General features: G+C 30.6%; 1 protein-coding gene across 1 annotated transcript; it reads right to left on the bottom strand.

Moving 5' to 3' along the window:
- Positions 1–1,159: 1,159 nt before the first annotated feature.
- On the bottom strand, positions 1,160–19,253 carry LOC107161606 (uncharacterized). Its single transcript, XM_015508083.2, has 5 exons — positions 18,757–19,253; positions 6,709–6,857; positions 6,322–6,488; positions 3,125–3,308; positions 1,160–2,818 (listed from the first exon to the last, which is right to left on the bottom strand). The coding sequence occupies exons 1-5, from the start codon at positions 18,814–18,816 to the stop codon at positions 2,617–2,619; spliced, it is 762 nt and encodes a 253-aa protein (XP_015363569.1). The 5' UTR covers positions 18,817–19,253; the 3' UTR covers positions 1,160–2,616.
- Between the last annotated feature and the right edge of the window lie 586 nt (positions 19,254–19,839).

Here is a 19,839-nt window from a genome sequence, read left to right as displayed (position 1 = left end):
TCTTATTCCTCTATATCAGCAGCGGTTTCCAAACTTTTTTCCATCGCGGCACATTATTTTTAGTTATTATAAGCCAGGCACACTTTTGATAAATATTATCTATTTATCGAATAATACGTATATAATGATGTCCAGTATTATTATCGTTATTAGGTAATAATATTTTATTATCTCTTGAGTCTTGATAGCTGTACTTGTATATTGTATAGTGTGAATTTTTAGTTTTACATAGTACATACTGAAATTCGATGGTTATCAAAAGGCTTTAAACAGATTTTATGAAATGAAAAATGAGTTGTTGCAATTATTCAATAATGAAAACCTGAACAGCGATTTCGTAACTCAATTATAATAATCCATTATGGTCTTCAAAACTTGCTTATCTATCTGATATTTTTAACCATTTAAATATCCTTAATTCCAATATGCAAGGTAAAGATGAAAACGTATTAACATCGTCTGGTAAATTAAATGAGTTTTTAAGGAAAATTGATCTTTAGATATCACACGTAGAAAAAAAAAACAATTGCAAATGTTTCCGCATTAACAGCAGATGTTGATCCAGATTCTACAGATTTTACTTCTCCAGTAACATCTGATTTGATGATAAATCATCTCATAATTTTAAAATAAAAAAATACTTCTCATCTTTGCCTATTAACGAATATGATTGGGTGCGCAATTCTTTTGCAGTAACATCAGATGTAATTATATTGCATCTAGGATTAGTTGAGCAAGAACAACTTTTAGAACTATTCAATCTGATCTTTCATTGAAATTAAAATCTAATGAACCTAAACTGTTCCAGTTTTGGAGTTTTATTAAAACAGAGTATCCGATAATTACAGAAATATGCAATGTATTATTAGCATCTTAATTATTTAATGTTTTTTTTATAAAAAAAGTTTAAGTTGCCGTGGCACACATTTCAAATTTCACGGCACATACTTTGGAAAACACTTCTCTATATTATAATAATTATATTAGTTCGTTTAATGAAAATAATAGGTTTAAAATGTATGAAGATTTTTATTATTTGAAAATTATGGACTAATATGCTATAATTTTATAATTTGTAAACATTTTCGATGTATATAACAAATTCTATATGATCAATATTAGGTAGCAATATGAAATAATTTATGCAAAATACAAACGATTTGATCAAATATAATTTCTTTTATTATCTGCTTATAAATACACACACACGCACACACTCACATATATATATATATAATATCTAATTTATTAATAATAAATTACAAAAAGCACCTATTGTACAATATTTAATTTACTATAAAATTAACTACTTTTATGTACATACAAATCATATAAATGCAATAAAATATACATCATGTAAGATGTTATTGTAGGCCATGTCCATTTTCTTTAGACTATTGAGCATGTACCTACATTATAAAATATAATATATTTTACATTTATATAGGTATACTGTGTATAATTGTCAATCTCTTTAAGTATACGCCTACCGCTTTCCTTATATTTATATTATTTAATGCCTATATAATATACTACTTATTTTTGTATTTTCATTAAGTATTTTACCACTAGAGTTTTACAATTCTTAAAAAAAATAATGTCTATCATATTGTTTGTAGGTAATTGAATCTGATTACTTGAACAGTTGAAACTTAAAATGTTAATAATATATTTTCTCTATAATACATGTTATACTTTGGTAAAAAAACATTGATTTAAATTTAAGATTATTAACTAACCTAATTTATTATTTTACATATCAAATGAATTGATTATAGTATCACATAGATTTAAAAAAAAACCGTGCAGCATACCAGCAGTGTTAATGTAAAATAATCACTGTTAGTTGATACAGTATCTAAAAAACGAACAACATAGTATTATAAAATCCATTGTAAACGCATAATAAATTAAAAATATTTGGCGTCAATGCATAAGTTGAGCATTATATTACATCAATAATAATCATTAATCGTGTAATTTATATCATCAATATAATATTAAAATATACCATACGTAAGTATATATGTGCATTAATATATTATATACTGCAGTTACGTCATGAGAATTTTTATTCCCCAAGGGTAAGTTAAAAATTGCCACTTAGGAAGGTACATGTATAGTTTTTAGATGCGTGAGCATACTTTCTACTTCATGGTCTTAAGTTTTTGGATGTGGGTAGATATAACTTCAATAATAACTCTAAAGAAAAAAATGTGTGACGCTACTGTACTTAAATTCACGCGTATATGGGTACAGGGTACTTAAACAATAACGGATAGATACGAAATACATAATATTATAAGTAGGGGTGTCTTACGTCATGGAGTTAACTAGATATTCGTTTTTTGAACGATTATATATTTTCATGACTTTATCGAATAGTAGATACCTTGTATATATATATATATACCTTGTATACCTGTATACACGCTGTAACATAATACTATACGGTATCTTAATATTTTATCATTGTATATAATATGGACTATATACGACAATAATATGACATGATATAAAATATATATTTTAAACGGCGAGGTGTATTTTCTGTGTAGGTATATACGATGACGTTTAAACGGCTGATTTCCTATGTATGCATACATTTAATGCGCTCTAAGGACGAGGCATCGCCGGAATTGTAGATACCAATTCGTGTGCTGTGGACCTGGAACCCTTTGGCTTGCATACACATCCACTTTCCACGAGCACGTAATCCTGGCCGGTCAGCGTCACCGGCCCCAAAGGTATTACCAGGAACAAGTATGGTACGTATGTTTGGGTACACTCTCCTCTGACCATGTCACACTCGTTTGATCTATAACCAAAACAAAAATTATAGTTTCTCGTATGTGATCTGACAAAAATCGTGTAAGACGTGTAGGTATTTATAATAATATTATGCTATATTTATATATTATATTATTTAAATGTATAGCTGAACTAATGTGTACCATCACAGTGTAAAGAATAATATTATTATTGTGGCTACATAACAAATAAACGACAGCAGAAAGTTAAATAATATAAAACAATATTATGGTAATAGACGAATGCGTGGAGTATGTCTCCGGTTATATTATAATAGGTGGTTATAACTAAAATACTCATATAGTATACTTACTCGCAAACTTCATAAACGACTTGTTGTAACAGATCCGGGAATTTTTGAACGATTGTCACAGGTTGGCCAGATGTCAACGACACACCGTACATGGGTGCAGTCGTATTGTATCTGGTGCGGCACAGCCTGTTCGGTGTTTGACAAAGTTCACGATTGGTAGCCGGTGTTGATCCATAATCTCGGGCTGAAAAATCATTAAAATAACGGTTAATAGATTCAGTGGTGAATTAACGTAGGAGGGGATATGCCTCCCCCGGCTCAGTGGCATAAAACATTAATTGATGCCATAGATTATTTAAAATGATAAAGTTTTCAATTTTTGTTTCACATTTAAATTTATATTGATTTGCATGTATATAATAATTGAATAATTTATTATTAAGTACCTATTTATTAAATATATTATTTAACATAATTTTTTTATAAAAACAATTTTAAATAACTATATACTTGTATAAAATATTAATTTTGATGCAAATAATATGTCATTTTTGTACCTTTAGCACTTATGTAATATGTTGAGTATAACATTTATACTGCAGTCAACAGTCCTGTAAAATATTTGAGTAAAAGTATTCAAATACTTTTTTAAGTATTGAATAACTTTTAAAATACTTCAGCATGAAGTATTTTGAATGGTATTTTAAATAATTTTTTAAGTATTATTGTATTAAGTACTTGTTTGAATACTTTGGTTTTTTATTTCGAACATTTTATTTTTATTCGAAATATTTTATATTATTTGGAAAACATTATGTTCTCAAAATGTAACAAACATTTATTCAATGAATAATAAGTAAAATAAAAATTATTATAAACTTACTATATGTGCTATATTACGATAAATCATTAGAAACCTACTTCAAAAACCAAAAGTATTTGAGTAGTATCTTAAATACTTAAAAAAAAAATGTATTTGAGTATACTTTTTAAATGTATTCTTTACAGGACTAATGTATACAATATTAGATTGGCGCTTTATATATCATATAGCCCTTTTGTGAGGCCCTGGGAAAAACTTATTCAACCAATAACCATAGTCTCATATACCATACCATTATATAATAGTCTATACGATTTCCATATAAAATATTTATCAATGTAAATTTTAAGCGCGAGGCCTTTGAATGGGGCTAGGTAAATTGAATCCGTGATAAGTTTGGTACATTTTGAAAGCGGTAAATTGAGTCCCGGGGAAAAATAGGTAGTAGGTAAGTTGAGTCCCGGAAAAAACGATTTGTATGCATTTAAAATTTAAAAATGTTATAGTACATATTTTTAAATTTTAAATGCATATAAAATATAAATCGTTTTACCCTGGGACTCAAATTACCTACTACCTTATTTTTTACGGGACTCAACTCACCTACTACCTATTTTTCCCCGGGACCTAATTTACCAAGTTAGGGTCATTTGGGACTCAATTTACCAACCCCGCTTTGAATATGCGAGGCCCTGGACAAATGTACCGCTTTGCCCCTCCCCTTTAACGGCTTAACGTAAGTCCTGTGTAGGTATAGGTACCATCGAAAGAATAATCGATTTGAATTTTGGTGCTAATACATTTCTATATTTTGGTGCAAGTTACAAACGCATTTCAAAAAATATGTTGGTGTAAATAATACATGTTGTCTATATTTTGGGTAAATTTTGGTGTGAATTGACAACAACTCTTACAAGTTTGCATGGAAATTGAAAATAGAATCATATTTCATCTAAACTATCACATATTCACCCGCAACCATAATAATTCTGAAATATTTGAATTGAATCGTATTTAATTGAAATAATATGTAATTGTTAGCATACTTAATTATTGTCATTTATGGCGATCCGTATTTCAAGATAATTATTAATATAATTAATAAATTAAATATTTTTATTGAATCATGTATGATAATTCGTTGGAAACGTATTTTATTAGAATATTTATTTTTTTAAATATGTGTAGATTTAATTGTTCCGATAACTGGCATGTCACTCTGATTGTACCTATTAATTATTATTGTTAGCATCACACACATACATTAGGTTTTAACCTACTAAGAATTCATATTATTTTTTTTTAATCGATTTAAAATATTATAGCTTAACATCAAACTAGTTCAAAGAAATACCTTTGAAAATATAATAACAGATTTAGTGCAAAATGTGGTATCTATTAAGGTAGGTACTTAAACATTTTTATAATTTTTAATAATAAAAATTTCCATTATTATTTCTATTGAAATGAGAATTAGTAAGCTTTAAAAATTTAAAAATGATAATTCTCTAATATTATCGTAGTAAATAATTTAAAACATAATAAACATTTACCATTTATAGTATTTTAATAATATTAATAAGTATATCTAATATTAGCCCTAATACCTATATAAATAGGTATGATACATATATATATACATCAGATGTAAAAGAACTATTATATCATTTCTATTTAGGTTACAAAATTATATACACTTAATTATTGAATTTAGAGATACTTATTTATTTTGTTAAATATCCGAATAAAACTCGATTCGTTGCGCAGTTGTTCAAGTAGGAATATAGTGTGAAAAACGTTTATTTCTCCAATAAATTATCTGAAGTTTTACATCTAGGTCTCTATTATATGTATGTAATATTATATATGATTGATATTTCGTTTCGATAGTTATTACACTTATTTATGATATCGATTCAGGTTTTAACAATTTTTTTTTACTCTTTAATTAAATGGTCGTATAGTGACTAGTAGTACTTAGTATAACGTGAGAAGCATTAAACAGAACAAAATAATGTCAATTATCTTGTCAAAATATGGGTATAATATTAATAGAAATAAAAAATTTGAACAAGTACAGATTATGTCTGGGGAACGCCAGGGAATATGTATAAGTTATACATATATATACATACACACACACACACACACACACACACATATATATTATATATATATATAAATAAATAAATAATAAAACAATAAATAAAATGTTGTTATACAGTATAAAAATATTTTAAATAAATCAATATATTATATTGGTTTTTAATCTGCTACTTTAAAGAGTTCTAACTTAAAACAAATATTTAAAAAAAATTATAACCTATAACACTTTAAAATTAACTGAAAATGAGAAAACCATCACAATACCTAATAAAATTGGCTATAGGTTTTAAATTTTAAGCAAATACTAAACAGTGAATTCACTACTTACCAGTTCTACTTATCGTGTAATCTTCGTTATGATTATTAATTTTATAGGTTTTTAGAAGTGTTTCTCGTACCATTTCAGGACTGGGTTTCGAGTCTGTGTGAAAAGCGTCACGTCCTGTTCTTGATCCCCAGTTGTGGGTGCGTCTATACGTGCCAGCTACTATCGACCTATACATTTTTGTACAAATAAAAACATTATTAAACGAATTTAGAGTGAGTATTTTAAATTGCAGTAATTTCTAATTTCCGAATAAATGGAATGGTACTAATAGGTAATTGACGATAACTAGTTATATCCCACAAACTACCAACTGGGTCGATTGTCTATTGATATTTTTAACCGTATCGATATGTAAAAAAAAATTATTCAAACAAATTTTGTACTCACTCAGGATAAGGTTTACCATTGGGACCGATGCAATCCAAATTATCGGTGAGCGCGTCACCCCGCAAGTATTTCAGAGATTCACCATTTCCGCCACAAAGTTCACCCCACGTATACTTGCACAAGGATAGTACGTAAATTAAACGCAATAACTGTAAAGATAAAATAGAATAATTAGAATTAAATATGAATAAAACATTTGCAAAAATCTCTTCAAGATTTGTAATCAAATACAACAACAGAATAAGTCACCATACACATAGGAAATAAATATAATATAAATTATAAAAATCTTATTTCATTTTTTAAGACCATCATAATTTTATTGTTTTGTTTAAACTATCGTTTATTTAAAACATTTTTATAAAAATATTTGAGTATCTGTCATCTGATTTATTAAATATTAATTCTTTATAATTGCATACGCCTGTATAGGCTATTAATTAATATTGTTCCATAAGTTGAAGAAAAATAAAATTAAAAAACTGGTATAGCTGTATATAAATAATTGTAATAAACTCGTTTTGGAATCCAGCTAATAATATAAGTAATATTTAAGCAGTTGACTGTCATGTCCAAGTTCTGTCTATTTAAAGATATTTTTCCACAACTTCCATTTTTTAAGTCATTTTAACACAATGTTGTATAAAAGTAAATTTATCCAAGTATATTACTTCAATTGGCATTATTATTTCATATTTCATTAATTAAACTTAATACAAATGTATAAAATATTAATATTTATAATTCTATGATTATACAGCATATATGATATCATATGGGAAACGTATAAGAAATAGCTGGGAAAACAAAACGTCGCTTCACGTATAATTTCCACGTCTTTGTATTTGTATAATATGTATGTTATATTTTTGGATAATAAAACACCGATTGACCTACTATATTCTATAATGTATATAGTTTTAAAGATGCTTTTGTAATTAATCGTGCAATTAGAAACCATCAGTCGCGGCGGTACGGTCTTCCGGAAATATTCACGTACGTGTGTATATACAATAATAGACACCGTATAAACGTGAGCGCGCGCGTGTGTATGTTGTAAATGTGGACGTTTACTTATATATGTGTGTGTGTGTGTGTTTAATATCTGGACCAAATGCATATGTACATAAATACATTCATAATAGGTCTTCGGGGTATATTAAGTATAATACGGCTGAGTGTGTTTAATGTGTTTATAATAAGTCAAGGAATAAGGAAATAAAAAAAAAATCACTGTATAACGGTATACACGCATTATTATTACGTCCACGCTGAACGTTATTTTCATTTGCCATTTCCGATCGGCAAATTTATATTCTCCAATCTATAACATCCATTACAATAATAACAAAAAATATATTATCATATTATTATTGTAAAATGCCGATATATTTTCGATTATTACATTGATGCCAGTGACTAGGGACATATATTTTTTTTTTTACCCACCGTGATGAAAATGTAAAAAATATAAACCACAGCATGGACGCAATTTAAATAACATAATATATTTAGACGTGTAGTATTATTGTGCGTATCGTAAGGCGTATACCCGCTAACATAATACCGGCTGGTCATTTCGGAACGAAAACCTTCACAGTTTACATCAGCAGCTGTACAACGACGATGGCGGTGTGTAACCTTGACCGCTACGTATGAATCGTGTAGTATTCGTATGTATACCTAACAGGAGACGGTTTCAAACGCTGTGAAAAACGCGACACACCGAGTAACGCAAGAAGTGTGTGTCGTGTGATCGTCGCGGGGCCCGATCGTAACGGGATCACCGTGCCGCCGCCGCCGCCGCTGGAGACTTGTGCGCTCGTTTTAGACGTATCCCACATGCGATTGGGTGGAGATCGGGTGTACAGATACCGCGGGATAACCCACATTTTTATACCGGCTTTATGTTATTGTATGGAGCCACGACGACGTTCGACAATCGTCGGCCATTCGTATACCACGCACGGACTCCAGCTGGCGGCCGAAGATATTTCGACGATGATTCATGACGGTGTGATTGCGCCCGAGACCCATTGACCCAGATCCACACGACGACGTAATCGCGATATTATTATAATAATAATTTCATTTTTGTATTGTTTTATGCCGTAGTGTCTGTCGGCGTGGCGGCGTGTATACCTATGCGAATTACAAGTTTCCCTGGGTCTCGTACGTCGTATTATAGTAGGCACGGGACTATTATTATGTGCGGAGTGATTCACCAAGCATGACGCCCACCCATCGGCCACTTTTATCATATACAACGATACATTTATATTTAAATTCAAATTTTAGCAATTTTTAATTAAGAGTAAAGACCATATCATTTTCAATTCCTGTTCAAATAATAATTAAAAAAAAAAAAAAGTAATTGTTACAAAGTCTATACATACAGGTAACTATAGTATTATATTGAAAATTAAATATGCGTATTATAGATAAAAAACATTCATAATTTTTGTTTCTATACTTAATTATTTTCCAGGGGGGCATGTCCCTTCTTTGCCTTCAATAGACGTTTTTGGATCACCCTGTATAGCATGTATATACTATATATACGTGTGCGGTGTACGAACTTAGCGTATAATATTATTCAATTTTGAATGTATGACGTCTATACGCATAGTATTATTTACGAATCAAGGAGATTTTTCCCTATCCACGGCATGATAAAATATGTACTTGTCGTTAGTTGTTCCTCGTTACTCGCGAAGTATTATAGGCACAATAGGTACCAATATGTCGACCGTATCGGTGTAATTATTATGAGAAATCTTCTACAAATTTGTTAGTATATTTCTGATATCAAATGGTTTTGCAGCGGTAATAGGTACACTGATATGTCAATTTTTGTAAAAATGTTTTACTATTATGCGTAAGAGTTAATAAAGAGTTAAAAGATATCCGTTAGGCTATGAAATATGTACACAATTATCTTCTCATCGCTCGGTTCGGATTTAACGCAGAACGGTATATTGTCGAAAATATATATCCATCAATTATAATTATGTGTTTCGCTCCGGTAGCGGCAATAAATATCTTTAAGTACCTAATAACTGTCTGCCCGTATCTATAGCTGTTGCTCCAGGAGATAATAGTTATTCGTGTTAAAATATATTACATTTTACCATCATTACATTTTTCAGTTGAAGATTTTTATTTTTTGTTTGTGATTACTGATTACTGATGTTTGATTGGCAATTATAGCACCCTATTAACATCAGCTGTAGTGTTTTGTGTAATATATATTGTTAGATACCTACGAATTCAAATTACAATGTGATTTAAGTATAATTTGTATAAGTACAACCTGTGCATTACATACTTAAAAATCATAATTGCTTAAATAGTTTTAGCAGATTTGATTTATAAACACAGTTATAACAGGATCGATGGGTATTTGTATACGTCTTTAAATCACAAACTATATTACTTAGAATATTGAATGGTTCAGTAAAAATCCTGAGTTTTTAAATATTTTTACGATATAATTTCGTTATTTCACTCTTTTAGACATATTTAGAGAAATATGAGGCGCCTCCAGCTACTTATACAAGTTCTGCACTAGATGTCTTGACATTCTACTAAATTGCGTACTATATGTGTTAACGTAAATAGTGTGACTTATAAATAGGTACATAATTTATAATTCGCTAGGTACCATTACGCGATACGCACATACATTAGACTTTATAGATTTGTATTATGTCCTATATGTTCTTTTATACGTACGTATGTTATAACATAACGGAAGAATAACACAACGTGAAAATCTATTTAGTTACCATGTGGATCTTTAATATAAGTTTTATAGGTTCTGATGACTTTCTGTGCAGCGGAGAAAAAAAAGCTAATGGTTTTATGATTTGAAATCACACACAGCTAGGCAGTAACTATATTATGTACCTATGTAGTACGTGTGTAATACATACGTCGAGGTCTACCTATACAAAATATATATTGCAATATTATAACACATAATAACTCTGACGACAAATTGATGGGTTTATCAGCCATCGACGGAGTGTTGCAGGGAGTATTATATTAATATATGTTATTGTCTAGTTTGACAATAAAATATATTTATTATATAGAACTGCATACCTGTAGATTTCTTGTATAAAGTATTTCAATTTAATGCCCACTGTTTGAAAAATGTCATGACATCGTGCTACCGATACATATAACATGTTACACCAACACCACACCTGCAGAAATGGTTCGTAGAAGAATGTATAGCAGGAAAATTGACTTAGTGAGTTTGGATTATATTATATAATAAATAAAAAATATACTATATACCTAGTACTAAGAGTAAGTAAAAATAGGTTGGCCGTTATCCACGTCACGTGTGATTTCTATAATAACGCTTAAATTATTCGACTGTCATAGTGCCATAAGCATCACGTACCTATATTTGATATTATAGCTCCATATCTTTATAAAGTTTCATATGGTAAATTATCTTAAATATTTTGCTTTTAGCTCAATGCGTAGTAAGTATATATTATGTGGTACGTATTATAATATTAGAATCCTGTGGGTGCCGTATTTTAAATTTATTTTACACCCATATATTATGATATAGGCGGAATCTACTTTCGCATTAATTCGAGTTAATTCAAAATACATGTTTCTTATTTTTAAGTAAGTTGTGACCATTTTTAAACTGTTATTTTTTTGCACATCTTGAAACGATATTAATTTACTTAAAAATAACAATATCAATAAAATCCTCCGAGATGCTCTAGATAATATTCTTGCCTTTAAATTCTATAAGAACTAAATTCACTCCAATTTCAGAAACTACAATGTAAAACGTATTATTGTGAATGTAAAATGTCCTATATTGTGTGTTTGTAAGACGAAGAAAACAAATATCCATGAGGCATCCTCTTAACCAGTTCAATTAAATTTATTCACAGTATCGATGATATTATTCGAACCAACGTATATTTGTATTATCTATTGAAAAAGGCGCGTCAGCACAATAATTACACTAACCTATACAGTAGCTTATATTATTTATTGTGTCTTAGGTATCCCGTTGTTTTTTAATCCAGTAATTATACTATATATTATAATATATATATATATATATTTAATAATTATTTATTTGTGTACACGAGTTTTACTAATACCAACTGGTTACCTACCTAGTGGAATCTCTTCGTATTATTTTATGGCTTTGTATTATGCTGTTAATTGCTAATCATTCGACCAAACGCCATCACACGCGTTCATTATTTTATTATTTATACTGATTATAGACTAGCTGTATGGAATAACTGTTCATGAGTAGTAGACTTACACACGATAAAAATATTGGCGACCCTCTGTGCGTATGTATAATGTATATGCGTTTAGCTTTGTGTGTAGTGTGTTTATTGTGTCGAAACAGATCAAGAGTTTATAGAAATATAATTTGGATTTTACTATACACTATAGTTACCACCAAAATTCAGCATAGAAAATCATAACTTTAAAGGAATAAAAATATGTTCATATAGATAGAAACGATTCCAACTACGCGGCCCTATAACAAATGTTGTGCAGTCCACAATAAAACTGAGAAGTACATTCTAAGACCCAACATTCTACATTTTTAAAGAGTAAACAAAATAAAATACTTAAATAAAAATAACATTTTTAAAATTTTATATTTAACTAAAATGTGACCAGGAACTATATGAATTTATACAATTGGAGGAAAAAATATGCCCAACACAGACCCTTTTTATTAGGCCAATGGGCGAATGATACTTGCAGGTTGTGGGTCACTATTACAGAAGAAAAAAATACAGTTCTGTTCTTATCGTAGATTTGGAAATTCGAATAGCCTAAATACAAATATATAATAACTCTAATTATAGTCATAGAATTTAAAATAAAATACTACAATGTTATCAAATGTCATAATAAAAAAAATATAATACAAAATGTGTTATACTTACATTAAATTATCTGTAATTTATTGAAATTATTTGTACATTTATAATACCAACAAAATGAAATTAACATAACATATAAGAAATAGTATAACCTAATTGTAAGAAGTGCTTATAATATAATATTTTATTTTGTTTTCAGTATATGGGCATTTAAAATAATTATAATACTGATACAAAAAAGTATAAACAACAAGACGTTTCAAAAAGAATGTACCAATTAACCAACGGAATGCAGCCACCTGCGAAATAAAGAGCAGTTTTTTTTTAAATTGATATTAAAAAGCAGTTTATCTTTCATATAACTTTACATAAAGAAGTCATATGGTGTGAGGTCTATATACAGACTACAGAGTGTAACAAAAAGATATGATAAATGAAGCATATAAAAGATATGACATTCTGTTATATGTTTCTGTTACACACTGTGTATAGTGATCTTAGAGGCCAGGAATTGAGATGCCGGCCCCTGGTTATCAACAAGATATATTCAACGTTGACGTGTTGTAGATATATATAGTGATTAGTATTTAGTGAAAATTTAGGATAGGTATTGTTCGTGCAGTTATGGGCGATGGTCACATTGAACATTTTTAGGAATGTAAGGATGCATGAATTGTATTTACTTCAACTGTACCATTTTTCAATAAAGAGTTACAGTCATTCAAAATCAGTGCATTCTTTTTGAAACGCCATTTATAAAACACTACTTGATATAATTTCAGACTAAATTATGCTTGATAGCAATAATAATCGACTATCTATGTATCACCTTTTTATCACCTTCAATTGTAATATATAAGATACATTTATTTTGAACATTTATTTTTTATGATTAATTTATTATCTCAGATTTGTGTGAATCTTGCTGCAGCATATTGAGGAATAATACTGTTCGCACACTCGGATTGTCGAAAAGGAAAATGTCCACAAATCTATTATGAAAACCTTGACTGGTAAATAAAATTTTTCTCAATTTCGTGTATGTGTAGAATGCTCTATCATACTATAGTACATACATATGCGGTAGTTACGTTACAACTCCCGAGATAATAAGGAAGTATACCTAACCTTCAGAATATTTAACATTACACCATGTCACCATCACTAATTATGGATCGAATTGTAGTTAAATATTGTCTTTCGTATATATGCGTGTTTTGAAGCATACGATTCCACATACCTTATATTATGATTCCATTTGGATTAATGTAAATACCTTTTAAATATTTCTATTTTCTACTTACGGAGTATGAATTCTCCAAGAAACCAAGACATATTCGTAATAAGTCAAACTCATAAGTTTGAATATAAAGTTAATGCGATAACCAGTTCGTTATACAAATATCAGTTAAAAATATCTCACAATATTCATCTTTCCCGGGTACTTACATCTAGTGTAATTATGCATATTAGCATATAGGAGTATACGTATATATATTTTATAATTTATAAAAGTCGTCATCGTTTGTCATGTGAACGATGGAATTTAAAATGTAATTCTGGCGAAGCCAACAAAGTAACCGATCAGCATTATAGAGTACCTATAAGACATGATAAGTTTGCAAAAAATTGTTTTCACGCACTGCATAAAATGGCCATTTATGCAGGGCGTGGGTCTCTTCGTGTTTTTCCTTATACATAGTTTAATAATTTTCCTAAATCAAAAAAAATAATAGTCGTAAAACAAGTGGTCGACGCCCGACGGTGACAAACTTGCAGGCGAGAGACCCGCAATAACTGTATATAATAATATAAATATGTAATTATCATAATAATATTCAACTCATATTCGTATAAAGTGTGTGGTCCGGGTAACTTATAATTATTGTAGTTTTTGTATATTATAAGTAAATAATAATTTCCGTTATGTTTTTTTTTCTTATTTCGTTTATAGCTATAGGTACACATATAGTCCATGTCGTATGTATGTGCATGTAAATGCGATATTTTTTTTCCTCGGATGACGCACCGGAAATATTTACGGAACGAGACTCATGAGAACCGGTCTATGTTGATTTGTCAAAAATATAAAATAAAATATTGTTACGGGGACACACATGACTATATATTTTATATAAGTACAGACATTACTGTATTCTTCCAAGATACTAAATCCGTCCCGCACGGTAATATCCGCCGCCGATATGAATGAAACTTTTAAACGAACAGTAATCGTAATTGTTCCCGAGTCACGCGTGACGCACGTTTATACGGACATTGCGGTCCACGCGGATTCCTGCGGTCATTCGTGCTGCAGTCATTGAACTTGCAGTGTTTTTGTTTCCCAGCCGTTTTTCTACATGAACGATGCTAAAATAATTTAGTTAGGATTGCTTTTTTCCTTTTTCAAAAATGTTTTTTTGCTATTTTTTTTATCATATATATATAAACACCGTAGTCAGCTGTCGTTTATATATATATATATTTGCTTCGATTCATGACAAACGTGCGTGACCGACAGCCAATTAGGATCTTGTTCGTCGTTAATCAGGATCACAAAAGAAATAACTCGTTATAACCCCTCATCAACACTTAAAAAGAGTTACATGGAATATCGATTATCGATTACGGGACTGCGTCGGGGTAACTCTACTGCCTAGTGCCTATAAACAATATACATATACATACATCTATATAGGTACTTATATTATTGTTATGTACGAATGAGAATATAATATGGCTGTCAGATGAAAATGCGTCTCACTTAGATTTGGATCAATTATTATTACATCTAAATCGTGTTCGAATTTACAGTGGATTTCCTGAAGAGCATTTCTAAGTACAATATGTATATATAACTGATTAAAATATAACATCAAATTCCATACAAATATAAACTAGGTTTGTTCCAATGATTCTAATTTGTATAATATAATAACTAATAAGTATGTATGATGTATCAATATTTGTGCGAGGTTTAAATCTGATGTGTGATTGAATTGTTAGACGTATTTATTTTAAACTTAATAATCTTCATCAGATACACGGCAACACGGTTGCACCAGTTAGGTTCAATTAGTGATTAAAATATTTAAATTTTCGTTTTGAAGTGCTGAATGCATATTTCATAAACTTAATTTCAAATTTCAATAGTTATCTACTTATCTAGTCCAATAAAGTGTTAAGTTATTTTAGTTATTATATAATAATAATAATAATAATAATATACTTGTTCAATATTGTTATACGTACTTATGGGCTATGATGTAGACGTACAATTACAATAAATCATAGGCGTGCGCACGGGTGCAGCAGAAGGTTCATATGTTGCATCTGCCACACTTTTTGGGCCGATTGATTAGTCTATGGGCCGGTCGGGGCAATTCATTATTTAATAATTTAATATAAATTATAATAATTAATAAGTAAATAAAATTGATGTGAACCATAAATAATATAATTATTTTATATTATAACTAATAAAGTCTGATAGTAATTGTAACTTGGTGTTTTCAAAAACAGTGAACAAATGTTTCCTTAAATTTTGTATGTGAACATTTGTTAATTGTTAAAAAAAAAAATGATATTATTATAACTACTTAGGTAACAATAACACTGCCTGTGTATAATATGATCAAAAATTATAGTTTTGACTATTCAACATTTATTTGGCCGATTGTTAAAAAATGGGCTGCTTAATTTTATATGCTGCATCTGCAATGAAAGTCTGCGCACGCCTATGCAATAAATAATCTTCAGTTGCAGAAATAGTCATTGAGGACTGAGGTAATGTATATAATATTATTTCAACGTTCAGTTAATATGCCATTAATTTAATTCGTACGAAACCATATCATGTTGAAAACAAAAACAAAACAATTTTAAGCCCGTTGAAATTTAACAAGATGAAAGTAAATAGCAATGGATTGGAAATGTGTGCCATTTTATTACATTAATACATGGAAAATGAGGTAAATGTTAAACGCATAATACGTGTGGGATAAATGATTATTGATTACGATGATGAACTAGAAATTATATTTGAGAACACGCACAAAAGATTGATTGGTTACTATACTATTGTTTATGATTACTATCGATCGACAGTCGACACGTTTGCCTCAAAACATTCGATTACTTAGAACGAATTCAATAGGTACAGTGCAATAAGATTTAAATTGTGATGTACCTCAATTCTATTGTACTCGTTTTGATTATAATATTACCTATATTTATCTACAATCATTTAAATCAATAGTGTGACGATTTGAAGTTTCTACTAAATTTGAGTACCTACCTATCTCATCTATATTATTATTCGGAACATTTGTATATAACACGATCATAATATATCTGTATTATTAAACTTAGAATATTATTATATACCTAGGTATAAAAATAATCATAAATGTTTTTTACGGAATGTATTATTAACAATATTTACGTAGAAGATTTATTTACACATTCTGTGTATAATGTGCATGGAGTTTATTTGGTACCTATAATATTTGTTATACACGTACATACATTGCAATATCTAATTAACACACATTATACATATGTTTAGGTTATATTTACTTTTTTACTCAACATAACGGCGCAGTCTTTCTTAATAATTAATCTACAGTACACACATACACCATATATGTACACCTTTACTACCCAGTCTTTGTAAAATTTTAAAATTTTATTAGCTGCGAAGACAAATTTATATAAACATGTTAAACTGTTAGGAAGGCGTTTTAAAAACATGTGTTATATACTTATTTCCGTCATACTTGCCAAATTTGTATTTTGCAGAAATAGCAGTTAGCTCTAGTAGTAAAGTTAATTGAACTATTAATTATTATCAAACTTTAAGGTGACAAAATTATCTATGTTTTTCACGTTTTTTTTTAAATTTTTTAAGCGAGTTATGACATATAAGCATTTTAAAATATTTTCCATACGCTATAAATATATAGCTTTAAAATTGAAATATCGTGGGAAACGAATTTAAAATATGTTAAAAAACTAGCCTGAATTGAAACGGCGAGTTACCAAGGAAATCTCAGTGAGCTGCTAAAAAAAAGGTCATGTTTGGACAATTATTTTATAACACAAATTTAAATATATTTATTTATCTCGGTATGCTGCGTTAAACATATAGAAATTTTCATTTGAAAATTGGTCTTTTAGGGACAGTTAAAAAATTAAAACTCGGTGGGCCGATACCGGCGATACCTATTGTGTATCCGGTGCTGTAAGGAACAAAGATATAATGTTCTTACCTTAAGGTTTGATAACTAACTCTAATATTACTAGTAAAACATTAAAACTATAACCATACAAATTGGTTTTGTTGAATGCAATTTTGCTATGTACAGTACGTTTGTAAGACGTAGACAACACGTTATGTGATAATTTGACAAAACCTATTATACGTACCTAGTATTTTTAATATTGAAATCAAATGTTCATAGTCTATATACCATATATTATGTAATAAACTAATAAGTATAGACAGTACAGTATGGGGAAATAAATCAGATTATACGATATAATGTATTATAAATACAGGTATAGAAAAGGGAAGTCGCCAACATGGGTGGCTTGCAGAGGTTGACTATGTGAATGTTCACTACTTTATAAAGATATTACTATTGTTTCCCAATTATTTGACAAACACGCTATAAAAATATTAAAAGTGTGTACATAAAACCTGTGTTAAACTTCAGCATTTAATATTTTATTGAATATAAGACTCAATTAACCAAGTTCCTCCTTACTAGAGCTTACAAAGAATTAGCTGATCTTAAAAAAATTAATAGAATACATTTTATACGTTTGTTTACGTCCCCTGTAAATGTTTAGCACAAAATTTCATAATATTAGTTGATGACTATACAAATGGCTATAAGTTTTAAGCGATTGGATTTATTTAACATAGGTATACTATCAAGTATCAACTCCTGAAATTTGCACCCTCTTGGACTCACACTCTCTTGTCCTATTTTCAAGTCGATATACATAGATATGATGGCCGTATTTGGAGTCGACAATTTCGTATGACATCCCTCCCCCTACCATCACCCCCACATATTTTTCTGGAGCTGCCTCTGTAGGTACCTAACTCGACCCGTCTCGACGACAATACGGCGATGTCTGACTTTACCTTGAACGACGGCGATTGGTGGTGATGGTGACGAGGAACTCCTTTTCCGGCGACGTTCATGCTGACGGCGATCGCGGACGTCCGGCGGGTGACGATTGCTGCTATATAGCTGCTGTATCGGCGGCGGTTGTGACGATTGATGTTACGGAACAGGCTGGACGACAGCTGCTATAGCGGTCATGTCCCGTGTATACGCGTGCGGTGGACGACCAACTGCTACTGCGCTACGCGTGGTTGTCGTGTATTATGGTCTCTCTCTCTCTCTCGCGCGCGCGCGTGTTTTCCGTTTTGCGGCCCCGCGGCGGATCGTCGTCGCGGTGCACACGCGCGCGTCCAACAATGGTACGGGTGTTTTGAATTTTATTTAAAAAAATTTTTTCGCAGAAACTTTGCGGCGACTACGACGACGTGTGTTTTCGACTAGAGTAATAACGCGCACGCGGAGGAGTCAACGACCGGCTTGGACTTCGGATGGCTGGTGCTCTGGTGGAGTTCCGCGCCGGAGCCGATGAACGCGATCGTGACCCCTACTATTATAATAGGTACGCGCCGTGATCGTTGACGGATCCACCCCACTGCCGTCCCGCGCGACTCACGAGATCTGGCCGTCTCGGACCCGCCCGCCCGCCAGCCTTCTCAACGTGTGTACGCGTCGACGCCACGACGGCGGCCGTGTAATGTATCTACACGCGGCGGCCACAACCGGTCTATGCGGACGAGCGCGCGAGCTGCAATCGTTCGCGCTCAGCAATAGTCAGCTAGCATTGCCTATCGTGACGACTTCGTCACAACACACAACGCCTTGACGTAAATCTGTCATATTTTTTTAGTTCTGCTGACCCGCCTGAAGATTTTAATGTTTTAAATTCTCTGGAATAGAATATTTTTCGTAAATAATTCTTTACAGACGTGTGCACCATTCGCTTACGAGTTACGACCCGTTATTAGATATTTTTCTGCATTGAAATTCATCGGTTTTTACATTTTTTTTTTTTTTTTAAGTTCCAGTTCGAAGGTCGTGAAGGACGACAATGAGTAAACTGTAAATGTTATAAACAGTTTAACGGTTATTTCTCTGCTCAT

The sequence above is a fragment of the Diuraphis noxia genome, unplaced genomic scaffold, assembly GCF_037042655.1.
Source record: "Diuraphis noxia isolate RWA-SAM2 unplaced genomic scaffold, SU_Dnox_SAM2 contig0002, whole genome shotgun sequence".
NCBI lineage: Eukaryota > Metazoa > Arthropoda > Insecta > Hemiptera > Aphididae > Diuraphis > Diuraphis noxia.
This window is presented reverse-complemented; position numbering and strand designations above follow the sequence as displayed.

What these genes read in the sequence shown, in the direction of transcription:
- LOC107161606 (XM_015508083.2), bottom strand. Translation starts at nt 18,816, where the DNA reads ATGAACGTCGCCGGAAAAGGAGTTCCTCGTCACCATCACCACCAATCG. An exon ending in ACCAATCGCCGTCGTTCAAG is followed by an intron (nt 6,858 to 18,756) that starts GTAAAGTCAGAC and finishes TTATCTTTACAG; the next exon opens with TTATTGCGTTTAATTTACGT. An exon ending in TTACACGATAAGTAGAACTG is followed by an intron (nt 3,309 to 6,321) that starts GTAAGTAGTGAA and finishes ATGATTTTTCAG; the next exon opens with CCCGAGATTATGGATCAACA.